General features: G+C 41.3%; 1 protein-coding gene across 4 annotated transcripts in view; it reads right to left on the bottom strand.

Annotated features, from left to right (window-relative positions):
• Nucleotides 1–22,790, bottom strand: part of ccdc24 (coiled-coil domain containing 24) — a 144,813-nt gene that overhangs the window by 37,294 nt on the left and 84,729 nt on the right. For all 4 annotated transcript variants that reach the window (XM_068036394.1, XM_068036392.1, XM_068036396.1 and 1 more), the window contains exon 6: nucleotides 19,623–19,677. In XM_068036394.1, coding sequence (XP_067892495.1) covers nucleotides 19,623–19,677 — 55 coding nt within the window. The remainder of the gene's footprint in view (nucleotides 1–19,622; nucleotides 19,678–22,790) is intronic.

The raw sequence follows: 22,790 nt of genomic DNA, 5'->3' as shown, positions 1-22,790 counted from the left end.
CTAGGTGGCGATGCAGTGGCAAATGCAGCGTGTGCCACTAAAACGTCACAGTCTGCGACGTCAGGCAGCTTCCAGGACTAAAGATGGCGCTGCTCAAACAATCACACGAAGACAACCTAAACACATGGCAGGACACAATGGCCGGAGGGGGAGAGCGAGGGGGCTGGGGAGGGAAAGACCGAGCGAGCGGGCCGGGGAGGCAGAAAGCGAATGGGTGGGGAGGGGGGAAAGAGAGCAAGCGGGCGGGGGGAGTGAGTGGGCGGGGGAGGGGGGGGGGAAGGAGGAGAGTGCACCCGCCACCACCAAGCTCTCTCCCTGCTTCCCCCACCCCGCATTAGTTGCTGACGTCATCTGCGCATGCGCCAACCAGTCCTGGCAATGCGGAACGCAGCGCATGCTCAGAGAGTATGAGCCAATCTGCGCACATGCGCAGATTGGCGCAGTCTGATGATGTCAGCTGCCAGCTGCGTTGTCAGTAATCACTTTGTAGAAAATAATAGAGCCTTTCTCCTTTAAATAACAGTTCAAATTTAGTTTCTCTCTTTCTTCCAACATTCTCCTCTTACTCTGTTATATTTTTCTAAGTCAAATTCTTTTCAGCTCTTGCAATATCTAGGATTCTCTTTCCCCTATTTTCTTTCAGTCTTTATGTCTATTTTCTTCCCACTATCTTCTCGGGATGTTTTACACAGCCAGACCCATGCTCTAATTGACCACCTCCTGTTTCTGAATTTCAACCTGTCAGAGCGTTTGAACTCTTGAAGTCTCCAGTTGCTCGTTTCTATCACATTATACTTCCCATACCCAGATCTCCATCTGGAATTTGATACTGGAGTCTTCAAACACTAGTGCTCAGATGTGGTATCTGTTGGGGTCCTTGACCCTTTCTTCTGCTGTTTGTAGGAATTAGAAGACATTGATAGGTCAAAAAACTCCACATTATTTTAGTAATATGTAGTTGTTATCTTAATAAAAGACTCCTTAAATCTTTTGCTGAAATGAAGAGATTTTGCTGAGTCTCAAAGTAGTTATATCAAAACATTTTTCAGCAGTTGTCCTGAAGAGCTGAAATTAAATGACATCGATGGAATAGCAGGTTTCAAGGATATCCAGAGAATTACTACAGTCATGATTAATTGAATCACTGAGTCATTCAGATTATTCCCATGACAAACTGCCAGTAGAGGCTAGAGAGCAAGTTGTTATCTAGACCAGTATAAGATATATTACAGCTGCTGTTGCTGGAGTCCTAGTCTGGGGATTTAATCTGCATATACGACTTTGGAGAGCTATGCATACTTTCAATAATTATCAAATTGGGATATTACCTATCTCAATTGGTGGGCTAACAAAGCTCTAACACCCATGGTCGACTAAAAAAAATGCTAATTTTTGGTTGTGTATAGCAACTTGGCCTTGGTATAGTTGAGGAGCCAGAAGAATTTTTCCATTTGTGAAAGGTTTCCTATGTAATGATGAAAGAACATTGGAGAATCTTGCCAACAACATTAATTATCCAAACTATATGCTTACAAGCTATGCTGACAAGCTACAGCTGGAGTTGCTAGTTCAAAAAAGAACAGTTTCTATTCAAAGTATTGGTATTATTGTCAAACTGTAACACGATTTAATAACAGCCATCCAAGTGGGAAATACAAAACTAATGGGTCTAAAATATTCTCTACTAGACTTGGGTGTGCACAAGAACACAAGAAATAGTAGCAGGAGTAGACCATATGGCCCATTGAGCCTGCTCCGCCATCCAATACAATCATGGCTGATTGAGGGCCTCAACTCCACTTTCCCACCCACTCACCATGTCCCTTGATTCCCTGAGAAACCAAAAATCTGTCTATCCCAGCCTTAAATGTATTCAACAATAGAGCATCCACAACCCTCTGGGGTAGAGAATTCCAAAGATTCAAACCCTTTGAATGAACTAATTTCTCCTCATCTCAGTCCTAGATGATTGGCCCCTTATTCTGAGACTGTGCCTGCGTGTTTTACATTCCTCGACCAGCAGAAACAAACAATCTCAGTGTCTACCCTATTCAGCCCCTTCAGAATCTTGTATGTTTTAATGAGATTGACTCTCATTCTTCTAAACTCCAGAGAACGTGGGCCCAATTTACTCAGCCTCTCATCATAAGATAACTCCCTCATCCCAGGGACCAATTTAGCAAACCTTTGCTGTACCTCCTCCAATGCAAGTATATCCTTACTTAAATGTAGAGACCAAAACTGCACACAGTACTCCAGATGTGGTCTCACCAGTACCTGTACAATTGAAGACTTACAAGTTTCACACCTTTTAAAAAATATTCTACTTTTCTATTATGACCAAAGTGAATAACTTCACACTTCCCTACATTATACTCCATCTGCCATCTTATTGCTCATTCACTTAACCCATCTGTATCTCTTTGCAGTCTCTCTGTGCCCTTCCTACAACTTACCTTTCCATCTACTTTTGTATCATCAGCAAACTTAGATACATTACTCTCTGTCCCTTCATCCAAGTCACAAATATAGATTGTAAATAGCTGAGGTCCAGCACTGATTCTTGCAGCACTCCACTATTCACTGCCTGCCACCTTGAAAATGCCCCATTTATGCCCCCTCTTTGCTTCCTGTCTGTTGACCAGTCCTCTATCCATGTTAATATATTACCCCTAACTCCATGAGCACTTATCTTACCAATTAACCTTTTGTGTGGCACCTTATCGATGAACATACAAATTAGGAGGAGTTAGGCCACTCGGCCCCTCAAGCCTGCTCCGCCTTCAATAGGATCACGGCTGATCTGATTGCAACCTCAACTCCACATTCCCACCTACCCCCAATAACCTTTCACCTCTTTGTTCATCAGGAATATATCTACCTCTGCCTTAAAAATATTCAAAGACTCTGTTTTCACCTTTTCCCTTTTGGAAATCCAGATATTTCCCCTTTATCTACCCTACTAGTAACGTCCTCAAAAAACTCAATGAAATTTATCAAACAGGATTTTCCTTTCATAAAATCATACTATGCTTTTCTAAGTGCATTGTGAAGACCTCCTTAATAGATTCCATCATTTTCCCAATGACTGACGTTAGGCTAACTGGTCTGTAGTTTCTGGTTTTCACTCTCTCCTTTCTTGACAAGCAGTGTAACATTTGCCAACTTCCAATCTGATGGGACTGTTCCCAAATCTAAGTAATTTTGGAAAATCATAGCTAGCACATCCACTATCTCTGCAGCTATCTCTTTTAGAACCCTAGGGTATAGGACATCAGGTCCCAGGGATTTGTCAGATTTTAGTCCCTGATGTTTCTCCAATACTTTGTCTCTGCTGATATTAATTTCCTTAATTTCCTCACTTTTTTTAGCCCCCGTCTTCTACTGTGAAGACAGACACCAAATATTTGTTCAATGCCTTTGCCATTTCCTTATTCCCCGTGATAATTTCTCCTGTCTCGGCTTCTAAGGGACCAATGTTTATTTTAGCTACTATCATGAGCACATGCTATGCCGAATGATGACTTTTAATCCATTGGTTGGAAACCTGAATTAAATTTTTAAAAGAAAGCAGGAAACAAAGAACTTGAATTAAATTTTTAAAAATAAAACAGCTAAAAGGACCACTGCAATTTGCATTGAAATACCTCACATACCAAGGTATCTAGGTGGAGATGAATGTCTGGTTCTTCGCCAATCAGAACAATAGCCTGTAAATTTTGAAGGAGCTACCTGCCTCACCTCCATTAATGACATTCAAAGCCATCTTGGAACATTAACACTGGTGGAGACAAACCTCAAAGGGTAAACACAAACAATGGGACTCGAGAGAGATTGGAATTCTTAGACTTGAACTAATTAAGATGCAAAAGAGAGAATATACTGGACAATCATGTGACAGTCTCTCCATCTGTGTGAAAACTTGCCACTTCTTTTCGCTATAGCAGACAAGCACCTGAGTTTGACCAATGCAGGACCCAAGTGGGGGTCTGTCACTGTCACTCTCCAGGCAATGCTGTAAGTTCAAACCCTGCCTGCGGACTGCAAAACATCCAAGTCTAACTTTGCTGCAGACAGAGACCATGAGGAGAAAATCATCCACATCACTGTCGCCAAGAAAACCCTGAACCAGGTGGCCACCTCTACGAGCCAGAAGCTTCAGGGCCACAAGTTCAGTCGGAAGACCATTGAATTACCAGACTCCACAGACTGTATATTCTATTTGTTCTGGACGCGAAGCCAATCAATCTATCCTTCTTCACTCCGTAACCGATTTGCGTGCGTGTGTATATATGTGAGCATGAAAGTTGGACTGTAGTTTATTATTTTACTTAAATGGGATTTTGATTTTAAACTAACCTCTTTCTTGTTTAAACACGGGAAAACCTGTCCAACTGGTTCTTTTATGATCATAGCACCTAAAAGGGTTAAACACTCACTGAATTGGTAAACATATCCACTGTTTAATAGAAATAAACCCTGTTGCGGTCAGAGAAGGAGAGGGACTAGAGGGAACCCTTTCAACCCTTCATCACCTGATCATAACACTACTCTTTTCTTTTTTACATACCTATAAAAGCTTTTACCATCTGTTTTTATATTACTGGCTAGTTTACTCTTTAAAAAAAAAAAGGAAAAAATAGAATGAACCAACTTTTTGGTGGCCTTTTGCTGGTTTCTAAAACACTCCCAATCCTCAGACTTGTTACTATTTTTTGCAACATTGTAAGCCTCTTCTTTTAATCTAATACTATCCTTAACTTCCTAAATGAGTCACAGATAGGTATTTCTTGCTGAGCTTTTGTCTTTCTGTGGAATGTATTTTTGTTGAACATTTCGAATTATTTCTTTACAAGGTTTCCCACTGTTCATTTACCGCCATACCATTCAGACTATTTACACAATTTACCTTAGCCAGTTCTCCCCTCATACCTATGTAATTGGCATTGTTTAAGTTTAAGATTCTTGTTTGTGATTGGAGCATGTCACTTTCAAATTTAACATGGAATTCAATGGTATTATGATCACTATTTCCCAGTAGATCTTTTACTTATGACATTACTTATTAACCCTGCTCCATTACATAATACTAGATCTAAGATAGCTTTATCTCTAGTCGGTTCCACAATATATTGTTGCAAGAAACTGTCCCGAAAACATTCTACAATCTCATCTTCTAGACCACTCTCGCCAATTTCATTGTCCCAGTCTATAGGATGATTAAATTCCCTCACAATTATTACACTACCTTTGTTACAAGCTCCAATAATTTCTTTTTAATGCTCTGTCCAATGGTATAACTACTGTTCGGGGGCCTATAAACTACTCGCACAAGTGTTTTCTGATTTTTGCTGTTCCTAATTTCCACCCACACTGATTGTACTTCATGATCTTCTGAAGCCAGACCCTTTCTGACTAATGTCCTTATGCCATCCTTTACTATCAGGGCTACACCTTCTCCTTTGCCATTCTATCTTTCCAAAATATTGTGTATCATGGAAAATTTATTTCCCAACCTTGATCACCATGTAACCATGTCTCTGGAATGGCGATTAGATCAAAATCATTCACCTCTATCTGTGCCACTAGTTCAGAGCACAATTTCAAAACTTGGAATTATTGTGAACTGTAAGGAGGATAGTGATAGACTTCAAGAGGACATAGACACGTGGCAGATGAATATGAAATAGAAGGCAGAGAAATGTGAAGTGCTACATTTTGGAAGGAAGAGTGAGGAGATGCAATATAAAATAAAGGATACAATTCTAAAGGGGGTGCAGGAGCAGAGGGACCTGGAGGTATATGTGCACAAGTCGTTGAATGTGGCAGGGCAGGTTGAGAAAGTGGTTAAGACGACATATGGGATTCTGGGCTTTATAAATAGAGACAGAGTACAAAAGCAAGGAAGTTATGGTGGTGAACCTTTATACCTCAACTGGGGTACTGTATCCAATTCTGGGCACCACACTTTAGGAAGGATGTGAAGACATTGCAGAGGGTGCAGGAAGGATTTACAGGAATGGTTCCAGGGATGAGGGACTAGTTACCTGGATAGATTGGAGAAGCTGGGACTGTTCTCCTTAGAGCAGAGAAGGTTGACAGGAGATATGATAGAGGTGATCAGAGTGTGGACAGAGCAGATAGGGAAAAATTGTTCCCAAGGCTGTCCCACTGGCTTAAGGGTCGAGAATCAGAGGACACCGATTTAATGTGAATGGCAAGAGAACCAAAGGCAACATGAGGAAAAACATTTATAGGCAGCGAGCAGTTAATCAATCGCGACTTTCAAAAGGGAATTGGATAATGACCTAAATAGAAAAATATTGTACAGCTACAGGGAAAAGGCAGGATAGTGGGACTAGCTGAGTTGCTCTTGCAGAAAGCTGGCATGGACATGACCTCCTTCTGTGGTGTAACCATTCTATGATTCTATGATAAAGCATCATAGTGGTTCCTATAAATGCACCTTAATGGATTTCAAATATTTGGCAATTCTACAGGGACTTTATAGAATATAGAAAGTCCCAAATATGTCCTTTCAAAAATAATCAATAATAAATAGAGTTGAAAATATCCCAGGGTGAAGCTGAAAGAGCTGGGTATTAGACACAGCATATCCACTCACTTTAAAACAATAATCAATATAGCAAATATAATATTGAACTATATGAACAAAACAGCGAAGTACAAACCATAGGATGTTGTGTTAAAACTGTATTGTGTTCCAATCACATTATACTTTGAAGCAGTGTTCCAATTTTAGTATCCACTTTTGGTCAGCAAGACTCAAACCCTGGATACAGTTTTGTGAAAAGCATGAGGATAATCCTTAGCATCAGGAGACTAAGTTATGAGGAAAAAACGGGAAATACTGAATTTTTCAGCCTTGGAAGGAAGCAAATAAAGGAGCCCCTAACAGGATATATTAAATAGCAAACTGTATAGAAAAGATAAATCCAATACTTGCAGGGCCATAGGGATCTAGCGGGGGGAGTAGGACTGACTGAGTAGTTCATGGAGAGCCAGCATGGACTCGATGGGACAAATGGCCTCCTTCTGTGCGGTAAATGACTCTATTGCTTCAAACTAAATATGGGAGAGTAGATAAATATTCAGCTGACATAAGTGCTATCAATTCTTGTTGAATTCTTTTGAAATCCAACCATTTCTTTATATCTTTGAGTAGGAAAAGGCTATTACATTTTGGCAGCAGAAATCCATCTTTATTTAAAAGACTGAAGGGTCACATATTAGTTGGATATTTAAAATGTAACATCTGATTAAACACCACATTCCACTGATTATATAGGATATAGTCAGTAGTTTCCTGTGTACAATCGGCTCCAACAAATAACTCCTTTTGTCCTGGTTTAAATCTTTCCCACCTGTTACGACCAGGTGAGAAAGGTGTCTAGGGATTCCTCTCAGCCTTCACCTGGTCTTATCGTAACAAAGTTTAATTTTAAACACACTGTTTTTAGCTCCCCCTTTGGTGAATCCTTGTTCACCGCTTTCCAATTATAAGGCAAAGAAACCAGCACAAGCGGGTTTTCTTAGGTTTAAAGAAGAAAAGTTGGAAGTCATTAAACTTGAACTTAAACTCTAATTTGGTTGATGCCTATGGATACACGACGCACCCACTCTAGCATGCATATGTGATACACACATGCAAATAGAGACAGAAAAGAGTAGAAGAAAAATAAAGTGGAAAAATTTGAGGCAATATCTGAAGAGTTGTTACAGTCCTTCGAGCTCACTGTAGAGTCCTTGATTGTAGGTAGATTTTGCTTTTCGTTGGGGCCCAGTATTATTCTTAAACCTTGTTCGCTGTAGGAGACTTTTCTCTCTTGGGGTTCATGTGTCTTCAGTGGATTCAGAGGCTTGTGAGAAAGAGGTGGGAGCAGACAGGAGAGATCTTCTCAGTCCAGGTGCAAACAGTCTTTCCTGAATTCAAATTTTCTGTGGCCAGTTCAAAAGAAAACCCTGGCATAGCCAGTTAGTCATGTGACCAGCTGGTCTAACTAGTCCTGGCCCTTGTGGATAGTATCCTCCTTAGCGGCCCTGGAATGCTGAGAGTATGTAACTGTTTTTTTCCAGCCACGGCTGATCTGTTTAACAAGTCATTTCCTTGCTCCAACAGTTAAAAATAAATGCTCATGACAAAATTGATGTGTCTCATTCTTAGCAGGTGGGGACCTAGCATGACATGCCTATGTTCCAATATGGTTTCCAGAATATGCAGTCAGGGTATCCAAGAAACATAGCTGCTTACCTCAGAAATTAAAATCTCTATCTAGACACTTTTCTGAATGGGAGATACCTTCATAAAACCCTCAACTGAATGATGACATGAAACAGCATACGAACATATGAATTAGGAGCAGGATGAGGTCACTCGACCCCTCAAGCCTGCTCCGCCATTAAGATCACGGCTGACCTGATTCCCACATTCCCCCTACCCCCAATAACCTTTCACCCCCTCGCTTATCAAGAACCTCTGCCTTAAAATATTCAAAAAAGAATCTTATTAAATGGCAGAAGTGCTTGAGGCTCCATTAATGAGAATTTTTAAAATATTTGTTCCCAGGCTGTGGATAATGCTGGCAAGGCCATATTTATTGCTCGTTCATGGTGTTGGGGGTCCTTCTCCTTGAACCACTGCAGTTTTTGTGATGGTGGAAGCAATGGTGTTATGTAAGGAGTTTCAAGACATTGATCCAGCAATGGTGAAGCAATGGAGATATATGTCTATGTCTACGTCAGGATAGTGTGAGACTTGGAGGGGAACTTGTATGGTGATGCTGTTCCTGATCTTCTTGGTGGTCGAAGTTCAGGGGAGGAAGATACTGTTGAAGTAAACTTGCAGAGTTATTCCAGTTTATCCTGTAGATCATACATACTACAGCTATACCATGCCAATGATGGAGTGGGAAAATGCTAAATCTGGTGGGTGGATAATCAATTGTGCAAATTGCCCTATCCTGATGATGTTGAGCTTCTTAATTGTTGTTGCAGCTGCATCCATCCAGGTGAGTGATGTGTATACCATCATGGTCCTGCTGAGCCTTGTAGATGATAGCTTTGAACAAGGCACTCATCTGAGAATATACAGCTTCTGTCCTGCTGCGTAACCAATGTTGATATGGCTGATCTGATTAAGCTCTGGTCAATAATAACCGCAAAATTGTTGATTTTTTGGATTCAATGATGGTGGTGCCATTGAACGTCAAGGGGGATGGCTGCACTTCATCTTGTTTGCGAGGATGATTATCTGTCACTTGGTGGTATGAATGTTCATTTCTACTTGTGAAATTTCCAAAGCTAGATATTATGCAGCTCAACACTGGAATCATCTGTGAACAGCACCACTGCTGACCTTGTGATGAAGGGAAAGCTATTGATAAGAGATGATGGTTGGGCCAAAGATGCTTCCCTGAGAAACTCCTGAACTGATGTCCTAAAGGTGTATTGTTTGAACCTCTGAAAATCACCAACATCTTCTTGTGCGTCAGGAAAAGAATACTGAAATAGAGATCTCCAGTACATAATATTGGATGCTGAGGTGGATGAGGGAAATAAAGAGCGTGTGAAAATCAACATCAAAAATTAAGGGTAAAAGGTAAATGAATTCACTTGTGTCTTAAATAAAAACAGAAAGTGCTGGAAATACTCAGTAGGTCAGGCAGCATCTGCGGAGAGAGAAGCAGAGTTTATGTTTCAGGTCTGTGACCTTTCATCAGAACTGGCAAAGGTTAGAAAAATATTAGGTTTTAAGTAAGTGAGGAGGGGTGTTGCTGGTGGGGAAGAGAAGGGAAGGTGTGTGATAGGGCAGAGGGCAGGAGAGATTAAATAACAAAGATGTCATGGGACAAAGGCAAAGAGAGTGTGAATGGTTGTGGTGAAAGACAAAGCATTAGTCCAGAGAGTATTAATGGCAGAATAATGAGCAGCTCTGTCCAGAAGCACAACATAAAAAACAGGCACATGGTAGAAAGAGAGAGAGAGGGAGAAAGACCAGTCATGCTCTGAAATTGTTGAGCTCAATGTTGAGTCCGCAATGCTGTAGACAGCCTAATTGAAAGATCAGGTGCTGCTCCTCGAGCTTGCGTTGATGTTCACTGAAACACTGCAGCAGGCCAACGATAGAAATGTGGGCATGAGAGCAGGGGGCGTGTTGAAATGGCAAGCAACCGGAAGCTTGGGGTCATGCTTTTGGACTGAGCAGAGGCGTTCCACAAAACAGTCACCCAATCTACATTTGATCTCCCCAATGTAGAGATGACCGCATTGTGAGCAGCAAATACAGTATAATAAATTGAAGGACATACAAGTAAATCACTGCTTCATCTTCAAGGAGCATTTGCAGCCTTGGATAGTGAGGAGAGGAGGTAAATGGGCAGGTATTACACCTCCTGTGATTGCATGGGAAGGTGCCATGGGAAGGGCATGAGGTGTTGGGGGTGATGGAGGAGTGGACCGGGGTGTCATGGAGGAAACGATCCCTTCGGAATGCTGACAGGGGAGGGAAGGGAAGATGTGTTTGGTGGTGGCATCACGCTGGAGGTGGTGGAAATGGCAGAGGATGATCCTTTGGATGTGGAGGCTGGTGGGGTGGAAAGTGAGGACAAGGGGAACCCTAACAGGTTTCTGCGAGGAAGGGGAGAGGGCAGAAGTGCAGGAAATGGGTCAGACACGGTTGAGGGCCCGGTCAACCACAGTGGGAAGTTGGGGTGGGGAGATCCTCAGTTGAGGAGAAAAGACATGCCAGAAGCGCTGTTGTGGAAGGCTGCATCATCAGAACAGCTGCATCGGAGACAGTCAAACTGGGAGAATGGGATGAAGTCCTTACAGGAAACAGGGTGTGAGGAAGTGTAGTCAAGGTAGCTGTGGGAGTCGGTGGGCTTATAATGAATATTATGGACACTTTGTCTTGTACTGTAACTCTGTCAGTTCTTGTTCTGGTACAGTACACACTATATAGAAACCATTTCAATTATAGAAATGTTGCAAATGTCCACATTGTATAAAAACATATAGCTCCCTTCTGTTAAATGTGCTTCCAGAGACCAGAGGAATTATGTCTGGATGACCGGTTATGAAGAAAATACATAGCTGTTGACAGCAGTTGGAAAACTCTGCTACCGTCCTATATAAATAGTTTCTTTGTAGCGATTGCTATGGCTTTTTTGTCTGAGTTTCACAGCTTACTATTCACTTAAGTACAGTCTGACAAAAACAAATAGCATTCAAGAATTCAAAGAAGATATTGTAAAGCATCGAAAACCATATTCTTTTTTGCATTTTACCGCTATAAAACAAACTCATAGTTCAAAAATAAAGAAACAGCGCTGAGTTAAGGGATAGGTTTACACTATTGACTTGTGAAGTTGGATTGCCCCAATCGCATTGTTGAGAGAGGATACTCATTCATTAGTCTGGCTGGATTATACCTCAATTCCAGAGGTAATAAGATTCACTGTAACCTCCACTGCTTCTCATTCTTCACAATTACTGGACTGCTTGATTCAGGTCTATTATTTACATCAACTGATAAATACACAACACAAAAATTAATAGAAAGTCCAACAGTTGTTCCTGGGACTTCAACCCATGACCAAACAGAACAATCTTACCACAGGCTACAAGTAGGGATTGATTAAAAGAGTGGTTTTGGGCTCTCAGGAATCAAGGGATATGAGGAGAGGCAAGAAAGTGGAGTTGAGACAGAAAATCATCCATGATCGTATTGAATGGTGGAACAGACTCAAGGGGCCATATGGTCTACTCCTGCTCCTATATGTTATGTTATTTTCTAATGGTTAAAAATTCTAAAAGGCATAAATGGCATCCCTCAGAACCCATTGTTAGCACACTTTAAAACTGGATGCAAAAGGCAACTCAATAGCAAATATTTTGTTTACAACCTTTTCAATGTGGTCTCATGGCTTCTCCCCCTCCCTATTTCTGCAACCTTCTCCAGCCTACAACACCTTTTGAGATATATGCACTCCTCTTATTCTGGCCTCTTGCTCTTCCCTGATTTTAATTGCTCTACCATTGGCTACTGTGACTTCCACTATCGAGGTCCTAAGTCTAGAACTCCCTCCCTAAAACCTCTGTCTTGCTACCCCTCTTTTCTGGTTTAAAAGAATCTTTAAAATCTACCTCTGGCCAAGCTTTTGGTTATTTGCCTTAATGTGGCTCAGTGCAAATTTTGTTTGATAACGCTCCTGTGAATCACCATGTGACATCTTTCTCTGATAAGGGTGCTATATAAATGCAAATTATTGTTGCTGGTGAATAAGTCTCATTCGAGTTAAATCAAGAGCTGCAGCCTGCCATCCACATTTAAACCATTGAAATTCTACACAAAGCTGGATTTTCTTCTACAATTGCCCAATTTCAGGTAGTCATGTAAAATTATGGGATGTTGGCTGGATAGGCTGTCACCTCATTTCTCCTACAAGGAACACCACAGATTTTGCTCCACCCACCCCAGCAAGGAAAGTAGCTATTTGACCCTTGACCACCCAGCCTCATGTAAATGAAAGTGGGCTGACAGGGCCTGGAAAATCATCCAATTTACCTGCCTTCTGCTTTTACTGCCTGCAACCTAAAAGATTGCCACAAGGTGGATGTGGGCCCAAGGGCACCAGTGGATGCGTCAGCCTTGACATTTATCTATCACAGCACTGTTTGAAGGCGTTGATCTAACCGGAGACCTTTCTTTAAAAGGCTTCCTCTATGTGGTGGGGATCCTGCCCAGAGTTATGGTGGTTTTGAGTTTGAGAAGTGCTGAAGAAGCCTTGGACTAGTTCAAGGACAGCTCTCCAAATTTTAACACCAGTCGGCAGATGTTAGTGAGGAAGACTTTGCAGGGTTGAGTGGGCTGGATGTGCTTTTGTCATGTCCTGATTCAATGTTTAGGCTACAGCAAAGCGGTCTGTACAGTTTTCTTAATTTTCTTTCCAGCAGTTTGATACAACTGAGCCACTTGCTGGACAACTTCACAGGGAAGTTAAGAGCCAACTATGTTAACATGGGTCTGGAGTCACTTCAAGGCCAGACCGGTTAGGAATGGCACGTTACCATCCCCATAGGACAGTAGTGAACCAGCTGGGGTTTAACGACAACCCAACAGTTTTGCAGTCACTTTTACTGGTTCCAGATTTTTTTTCTATCCTAGTATTTCCAATAAATGTCTTCATCATCCCCACCTGAGCCATGCAAGGTTATATTACTGCACTTGGGGGCACTCAACAATGCATACCACTAGTTGGTACAATGCCCAAGATAGTGAGGAGAGTGCACTAAATCACCAAATAATTCTTCCAGCAGTACAATATGATCTGTTAAAAGCAATGAACCATAGAATTAAACAGCACAGAAGGAAGACATTCAATACATTGTGCCTGTGCCAGCACTTTGAAAGACCTATTCAATTAGTCCCACTCCCCTCCTCATTCCACATAGCCCTGCAAATGCTAATTTTTCAAGTATATCCAATTCCCATTTGAAAGCTGTTCTTGAATCTGCTTTCACTATCCTTCCAGGCAGTACATTCCAGATCACAACAACTTGCTGTGTAAATTTCTCATCTCTCCTCTGGTTCATTTGTCAATTACCTTAAATCTGTGTCCTCTGGTTACTGACCCTCCTGCCAGTGGAAACAGTTTTTCCCTATTTACTTTATCAAGATCCCTCATAATTTTTAACACCTCGATTGAATCTCTCCTCAACTGTCTCTGCTCAAAGGAAAACAATCCCAGTTTCTCTAATAACGCCACATAACCCTAGTACTACTCCAGAAAGTCTGCACCCTCTCCAAGACCATGCCATCCTTCCAAAAGTATGATGCCCAGAATTGGACACAATACTCCAGCCAAGACCAAACTAGTGATTATAGAAGTAGAGCATAACTTCCTTTTCTTTCTATGCTATGCCTCTATTTATACAGGCAAAGATCCCATATGCTTTCTTTTAAAGCAGCCTCATCAACTTGCCCTGCCACCTTCAAAGATTTGTGCATGTAGACTCCCAGGTTCCTGAAGCCCCTTAAAACAGTATGTTTTGTTTGTATTGCCTCTCCTTATCCTCCTTCCAAAATGCATCACTTCACTCTTCTCTGCATTAAATTTCATCTGCCATGTGCTACCCATTTCATCAGTCGACATCCTCCTGAAATCTGCTGTTATCGTCCTCACTGTTTACATTTCAGAGTTTCATGTCATCTGCAAATTTTGAAATGATGCCCAAGTCCAAGTCATTAATATACATCAAAAATTTGAATAGGAAATCTAAATGACCATGGAGTTGACCTGAAATCAATTCTTAGAGGCAAACAGATGTTTGCCTAAATATTATCTAATTATGTAAAGACACTGAGGACCAAAGTAGTGAGCACTGTTGAGACTTATTGCTTTTTGATTTAGTTTTTCTTTTAAACTGGATATATAAATAACAGATGTGGAAAACTTACTAGTTGGGCCAGGATATGCAAACTTTTTTTTTTAAATAAACTTTTTCTGTGAACTTTTGTGTTCAAAGCAGGCACACTAGTGTTGGAGACTAGGACATTTTCAGATTCCCAAGTATTTTGGGTCTGGAAGCTAAAAATTCCAGAGGATAGTGCTTCTTTCACGGTCCGCAGGAAAAATAGTACTGCAATAAATACAACTAAAACACATCCAATAGAGAACTAAGGAAACAGATGTGGTCAACAATCTTCTACATATGCAGGCTGGAGCTGTTTTTTCCAAATGCTAAATATTCCCCAATGATTATTTCAGCAAAAACACAGCTCAAGATAGGCTAAAAGCAAATACTTTGAGATGCTGAATGAATGGGCACTTGTTTCACATTTTAACATTAGATAAAACACAGACCTGTGCATTTTCCTTCAAGTCAGGTAAAGTTTCAATGAAATAAAACAGAAAATAGTGGAAATATACAGCATGTCAGTCAGCATCTGTAAAGAGAAAAGACAGCTTAATGTTTTAGAACTAAGACCCTTCAGAACACATTCTATTAACTAAGACCCAACCCATATTTGATGAAAAGTTTTACATTGTGAAATCTGTCCTTCTGGTCCTGTCGTCTCAAGCAACTAATAGTCTTTTCAGCTACTTCAACTCTTCACCTGAATATACAAGCGTGGGGCGGTAGTGGAGATCTTGGACACAAGGTCGGGGGTGGATCATAGATAGAAGGTCCGGATGGGTAGGAAACAGCAGATGGAAGGTTGAGGTGGGGGTGGGGTGGGGGGGGGGGGGTGGAGAAAAGAGAGCGTGGCGGTGGGGAGAGATTGCATTGCAGGATGGCTGGGGAAGGTCAACCGCTGGGAGGGAAGCAGATTTGATGGAGAGATCAGGGGTAGGGTTCTGGAAGCACTCTTGCTTCTTCTGGCCCACAAACAGTGCTGAAAAGTTACTTGCCTGCTGTACCTGACCCTTTGGCTCCCTGCAGCTGCTAGGTTTCCTGAGCATCAGGAAATCCCTGCTGGCAATGTTAAATTCAAAGCAAAAAGATCTCATTAATGTCTCACAAAGACATTTTTGCTGTGATAATTATCTGCATGTCTGCACTAATTAATGTCCCGATTATGGGGTGTAAGTTACACGCAAACGGCCAGATGCATCTCTGTTGAACCCAGAATTGGGCGCATAGGAGCCGGATTGCGATTGCAATCTAAAAATTGCTTAGCTTACTTACCCACCTGCTTCCAATCCACCTATTTTTGGAGGTTAAAACTCCCACTGCCCCCAGGAAATTTAGATGTGGAAATTCAATTTGATGCAATGCAAAGTTGTTACTCAGTAACATTAGTTATTCATGTATCTGTTATGGACAGATGAGAGATGACAGGGATGGCTCGCCTTTTCCATCTCTCTACTGACCAAAGCCAGCGTGTTTTAAAAAAAAAGTTTTAACCCGAGTGCTTTAATAGTCAACAGACAAAGGACACATTTTTTCGTAGGTTTTAAAAGATTATTCAACACCCGAGATAGACGCAACTACGCCCACTCAAGAGATAGTGATCATCATGCGTCTAGGTCTTACGAATCTTTAAAGAGTTCTCTGTTGCACTTGCTTTTCCACAGGGTGAAGACTTGAAAAGGTGCAGGCCTGTAATCTTTTCCCTTGTTCACTGAAGAAAAAAAAACTTGGGAGGTTTAGAAGGACGGATGTACTGTTCCAGATTTCTCTTGTTACATTCCAGTCAAAGTTCTGTGGTGAAACCCTGGTATGACTTCTTACGTGGGAGTTCAAAGCCAACTCCAGTCTCTGCCTGCATATAACTTAAAAGCTGGTGGTGTTAGGCAGGGTCTTTCCTCTTCAATGGCACAGATGTTTCTCCCTGCCTTTGTCTGCCCAGAATATATCTTTATTAAAACTCATCAGAAATCTGTCATGTGACCAGAGTTTCTCTTCCATTGAATTCATAAATAGTTTCTGATGGTTAGGCTATTGTCAGACAATGGAGTTCGGGTGTCACTCAATCACAAACCATCTTGATAAAAGTAACAGTTTTCACACCCATTCTCAAGTTAAAGCTTGGAGTCAAAATGTCTGCAACAACATTGTTAACCCAATCAGTTAGAGAAATGCAGCTATTGCCACAAAAAGGGTCGTTTGCATTTTAATGACTTCTTAAAAGACTGGTCCAGACACGAAGATTAGCTCAGGGTTCTTGCAGTTCTATGTGTATTGGCTGGGAAGGAAAGGTCAGCTGACCTCTCAACTTCATTTTGTTTTTACAGAAAAAGTGTATGTTTCTAATTTATTTCATAAGTTCATTTTAAAGTTCATAGGTTCGATTTGTGTGAGCATGACAATGTTCAAGAAATAAATGAATCGGTCAGTCACAAGTAATAAGTAGAAAATCTTCAATTAGCCGATAAGTAAATTGACCAAGTGTAGAGATCACATCTAAGTACTCAAATTGGCAGGGTGTGACTAGGGGCATCCCCCTGGGATCTGCATTGGGGCCTCAGCTTTTCACTACATTTATAAATGGCCAAGTTTGCCGACAACACCAAGTTAGGTGACAGCATATAGTATAGCTGAGAGCAGAAAGCTGCAAACAAACAGACAAAAACATTTCTATACAGAACTGGGAACGAGATAAGGCCAGGTAGTAAATATAAGGATATGCCTATGCACGTGTTCCCTAATCCGTTCACAGGTTGGCGCGATTTGAAAACTAGTACTTTACACAATACATTGAACAGAACAGGCAGTGCATCTGCATTCCCAGGCATATGCTAAACTAGCATTCTTCAGTTCATTGCTGCGGCGGAGGGGCGGGGGGGGGGGGGGGGAGCGGGAGGATTTGAAGGTGTCATTACAAAAATGTTACTTTTCAGTAAACAAGGCTCACCTGTTTCAATCATGTGGAACTATCATAATTCAGAAGAACAAGAGTATTAAAGGGTATGCAGAACGAAAAGGAAAGTGGCTCGTGAAAAATACTGGGGCAGTCTTGATGTGGTAACATTCTTATGATTTTAGTGTTTTCATCCTTGTGAGGAGAATGTATAATCTATATGAACATCCTGATCTTGATTTAGGGAAATCCTATTGGCCACATATGACCACAAATGAGGTGCAGTGGATACAGAATCTGTAGCAGACTTGAAGGGCCGGATTTTCAAAGGGCTGTGGGGTCATTGCAGGCAGGATTTCAGAATTGGGATCCCAACACCACCAGGACAGTTTTGATTTTTCAAAGGGCCGATGGCAGAGAGGAAACAGGAAACACGCTGACTTCCAATTAACGGCCCCTTAAGGAGCTTGTTAAGGAGTCTCTGCGGTCATGATTAGAATTTCCATTCTTTAATTTGCCAAACCTGAACAGCCTGATGCATGCTCATGCATAGCTGTTGGGTTCGCTCAGAGGCATCAGAAACCTTCTCTCCATTTAAGTTAAGCTGACCTTTCCTGGACCGACTTGCTCTACCATCATCTAGCCTGCATGACCACTTCCATCCCTGGGGACGCTGCTTGCCCTGTAGGGAGCTGCCTGTTCTCTTCAGTAAGGCAGTGGCAATCTCAACATGGCTGCTACCTGCCTTTGCAGTTGGCGCCAGGCAGGCAGCTCCTGTCACCCGGAGGAGCCCGGGGCCACTAACTGGGCACAGAGTCGCCTCCTGCCTAATTAGGGCATTCATCTAGCATGGGATCGGGACCCAGAATTCATCTGGGTGTCGGGTTCCTGACCCCACTTTGAAAATCCAGCCTGAAATCTCTGATCTGAAGTGAATGCAACAGAAGTGGCTACAGGTGTTTATACAACCAATGCTGATTATATTTAGATAAAATGATGAAGTGTTAAATGTATTACCAGAAGGTAATTAGATTGTGACTCAAATTATACTCCTGGTCTCAGAATTTCTGTATCTAGCATTTTGTGGCAGGAATACTATACATCTGGTCTGTTGGACTGAACTGAAGCAAAATGAATTAGATACAAACACATTGTTGCATTCTTCTATTTATTTTAAATAAATGTGATATTTCTGGAATCTCTTCCAACTTCTCCACTCCTATCTCCTCTCCATTTATCTAAATATCTGATACTGGAAACAGTCTCAAGAGTCAAGCATATACACAATGGCTGCCATGTGTCATTCATCCTTTTTCTCATTGTGAAAAAGACAGTTGAGATAGAGAAATTCCTTAAAAAATCCAATTATTCCCATAATACAAACCATTATCCTGAAATTATAATACAAATTTAAAAGACACCGTCTGGTCAAATCCATGATGAAAGTATGACATAGACATCATCAATTTTCAGCCACTGGTTTACTAGTTCAACTATCTTAGTTTTATGATTTTAAATAGAAGTTGAAGCTGGCTTATTAAGAAAACATATCCATGATAGAACCATACTTCCTGGTATGGTATGCAGGATGTCATTTTCAAGTCATACCTGTTAAGTGTGTGCGCAGGGTTGCCAGGTAATGGTAAAAAGAAAATTGGACATGGAATAGTGATCCTGTATTTACAGGATTTTCTGTGCTTTACAAGTGACAATTATTCTACATAGATACGGGAATTTTCAAACATTGTACTTCACCAAAAACCAACTTTTTTTTAAAAAATAGAGATACAGCACTGAAACAGGCCCTTCGGCCCACCGAGTCTGTGCCGACCATCAACCACCCATTTATACTAATCCTACACTAATCCCATATTCCTACCACATCCCCACCTGTCCCTACATTCCCCTACCACCTACCTATACTAGGGGCAATTTATCATGGCCAATTTACCTACCAACCTGCAAGTCTTTGGCTGTGGGAGGAAACCGGAGCACCCGACCAAAATCCACGCAGACACAGGGAAAACTTGCAAACTCCACACAGGCAGTACCCAGAATTGAACCCGGGTCGCTGGAGCTGTGAGGCTGCGGTGCTAATCACTGCGCCGCCGAATTCTTGTGAATTTGTACAGAAATTTCTACTTCTTCAGAAAAACTGCACAGAAAATGGGATTTTTTTTCAGATCTGCAAAAGATCTGTAAGTAAGGCCTTACAGGTGGCTTTCGAGCCAAATAAAATCCGCATCACAGGGTAAGTAACTAATGAATTGTACCAGATCTTTTTTTAACAAATTACCTGCAAGAATTGGATATGTTTCTCCAAAGTACTGGATTCCTCTTGTAAAATGATTCTGTAGAAGGCAAGGATACATACATATCTTTAAAAGGTAAAAGAATTCCTCAAAATCTCTAAACTTAGATCCTGACTGAAAACTACAGTATAAACTGTCAAAATTCTTTTAGGTAGCATCAATCTGCTAACTTAATGCATCTCTCAAATTTCCATAGTAGGTTAAATTCAATAACAAATGCTGCTGATTAATTTGACCTCCTACTAACTTGGGGGTGATTAGCTGCCATTCACTGGCACTCTGAACCTCAACAACATATGTATCACAGCATACAGATGTTTTTAACTTGATTTGTGCCCTCACCATTGCAACCTATTATACCACATCTCTGCAGAAACTGCCGGCTTATGGATTCTCCCGCCATAAGTAGCTGGGCATTGACCAGGGATCACCAAACAGCAGCAAAATGCAATTCATGAATTCTTAGATGTAGAAGCCTGAAAATTATTATTTCCAATGTTATTGTGGTTAATATCTTTACAGATTTGAGTAAACATACTCAGAAATTACCTGAATTATTTTCAGATTACCCTGTCCAACATTCACAGTAGTTGCAGCTGTAAGCCAGTATGCATCAGACTCACATTTTCTTTTTTCCTTAAAGGCCTATTTTACAGTCGACAACATTGGTATCTACAGCCATGACAATCAATAGGAACACCTCCTTAGACTGGTGTAAATAAAATGTCAGTACTTTAAACTAATATAACCAGGTTTACAGCAAGTGAAAGCCCATATAAGCAATTCTAAATTGCGCCTGATCTAAACCAAACTGAAGGCATGTGACTAGGATAGGCCAGACTATATCAAAAGCAATATTTTTTTTAATGTGAACATTCTGCACTAACTGATTCACAACACTCCATAACAAGGCTCATCTTACAGCATCTTTTGTTACTCTATTTCTCCAATACACTCTGTTGAGATGAAGGAACAGTCTAAACAAGCAGCAATCTTTGATCTGCCTGTAGCTGTAATTCTACAGACCAGAGAGCTTTATGGTGATGTGTTGGAATCAGTGCTCAGTGGTAGTGCTCTTGCCTCCAAGTCAGAAGGTCATGGTTTCAAGCTCTAATCCAGAGACCTGTGCCCTTAACCTAATCTGGCACATCAGTACAGCACTGATGGAGTGCTACACTGTTGATGGTGCCATCTTTCAATGAGACATTAAACTGAAGCCCCATCTGTCCTTTCTGATGGACATAAAAGATCCCATTTGACTATTCGAAAAGGAGTAGGGTAGTTCTCCTGCTGTCTTGACCAATATTTATCCCTCAACCAATACAGCCATAAGTGGATTATCTGGTAATTTATTTCAGTCCTGCTTGTGGGACTTTGCTGTGTTTCCCTACATTACAACAATGACAACACTTCATTGTCTGTAAACCGCTTTGGAATGTCCTAAAGACATGAAAGCTTCTAAATAAATGCAAATTCTTTCTTGCATTGCAATATATTTTTAACATACGATTCTAAATGACTTCTGTAATTACTATGCATTAACTAGGGAGCAGGTGCTGGAAGGTGGGATTAGATTGGGCGGCTATTTTTTTCAGCCGGCGCAGACACGATGGGCTGAATGGCCTCCTTCTGTGCCACTACTTTTCTATGGTTCTACACTGAAAATTAATATATGGGGACTGGATAATCACATAGGTAATAATGGAGACATGTGAGCGAGTTACAATGCTGCAATCTAAATGAGCTGTTCTGAAGCTTTATGCAAACAGTAATGTACGACAATGCAAAACTGTATTATTCTTAGTCTTGCCAACACTCCAGGATATCCTGGGAGTCTCCCATAATGATGCATGGATTTTGCAGGTATTGCTGCTAGCAGCCTGAGAGATATTCGTGCTTCAACTTTTCCATTGCAGCTGTGACCTCACTCTGCACTGTGGCATCAGCGCATCCCACAGAGAACCAAGACCAGAAGTTATGCTGGGAACTGTAGGCAGTTGGTGGGGGTCTAGAGCAGGGGGCAGGGAGTCCTCAGGACTGGGAATGTGGGTCAGAGACAGAGACTGGGTAATGGGGAATATTAAAGGATCTGGGTGAAATGGAATTAGAAGGTCAGCACCGACACAGGCATCAAAGGCTGATTAGCAGTTGCTTGCACAAAACGACGAGTGAAGATAGTCAACTACTGGGAACATAACCTTTACACTCTAAATGCAATAACATTTACAGACATGCTCTGACATCACATGATCAAAATGTCATGGTGTCATGGTGTGGGGGGTAACACATTAGCACGGATAGAGGATTGGTTAGTTAACAGGAGGCAGAGAGTAAGGACAAATGCGGCATTTTTGGGTTGGCAAGCTGTAACTAGTGGAGAGTCACAGGGATCAGTGCTGGGGCCTCAACTATTTACAATCTATTTCAATGACTTTGGATGAAGGGACCAAATGTATGGTTGCTAAATTTTCTGCTGACATAACAAGGAAAGCAAGTTGTGAAGAGGCCATAAAGAAAGAGTCTGCAAAGGGATACAGACAGGTTAAATGACTGGGCATAAATTTGGCAGACAAAGTATGTGGGAAAATGTGAACTTGTCCACTTTGGCAGGAAGAATAGCAAAGCAGTATGTTATTTAAATGGAGAGAGATTGCAGAACTCTACAGTAGAGGGGGATTTGGGTGTCCTGGTACACAATCCACAACAAGTTAGTATGCAGGTACAGCAAGTAATTAGGAAGGTAAATGGAATGTTGTCGTTTATTGCAAAGGGAATGGAATATAAAAGTAGGGATGTTTTGCTACAGTTGTACAGGGCGTTAGTGAGACCACATCTGGAGTACTGTATACAGGTTTGGTCTCCTTGCTTAAGAAAGCATGTAATTGCATGAGTAGTTCAGAGAAGGTTCACTCAACTGATTCCTGGGTTATCTTATGAGAAAAGGTTGGACAGGTTGGGCCAATATCTATTGGAGTTAAGAAGAATGAGAGGTGATCTCATTGAACCATATAAGATCCATAGGGAACTTGACAGGGTGGAATTTGAGAGCATGTTTCCCCTTATGGTGGAGACTAGAACTAGGGAACACAGTTTAAAAATTAGGGGTCTCCCATTTAAGACAGATGAGGCAAAACTCTTTTCTCTAAGATGGT

This window comes from Heterodontus francisci, chromosome 8 (assembly GCF_036365525.1).
Source record: "Heterodontus francisci isolate sHetFra1 chromosome 8, sHetFra1.hap1, whole genome shotgun sequence".
Classification (NCBI taxonomy): domain Eukaryota; kingdom Metazoa; phylum Chordata; class Chondrichthyes; order Heterodontiformes; family Heterodontidae; genus Heterodontus; species Heterodontus francisci.
This window is presented reverse-complemented; position numbering and strand designations above follow the sequence as displayed.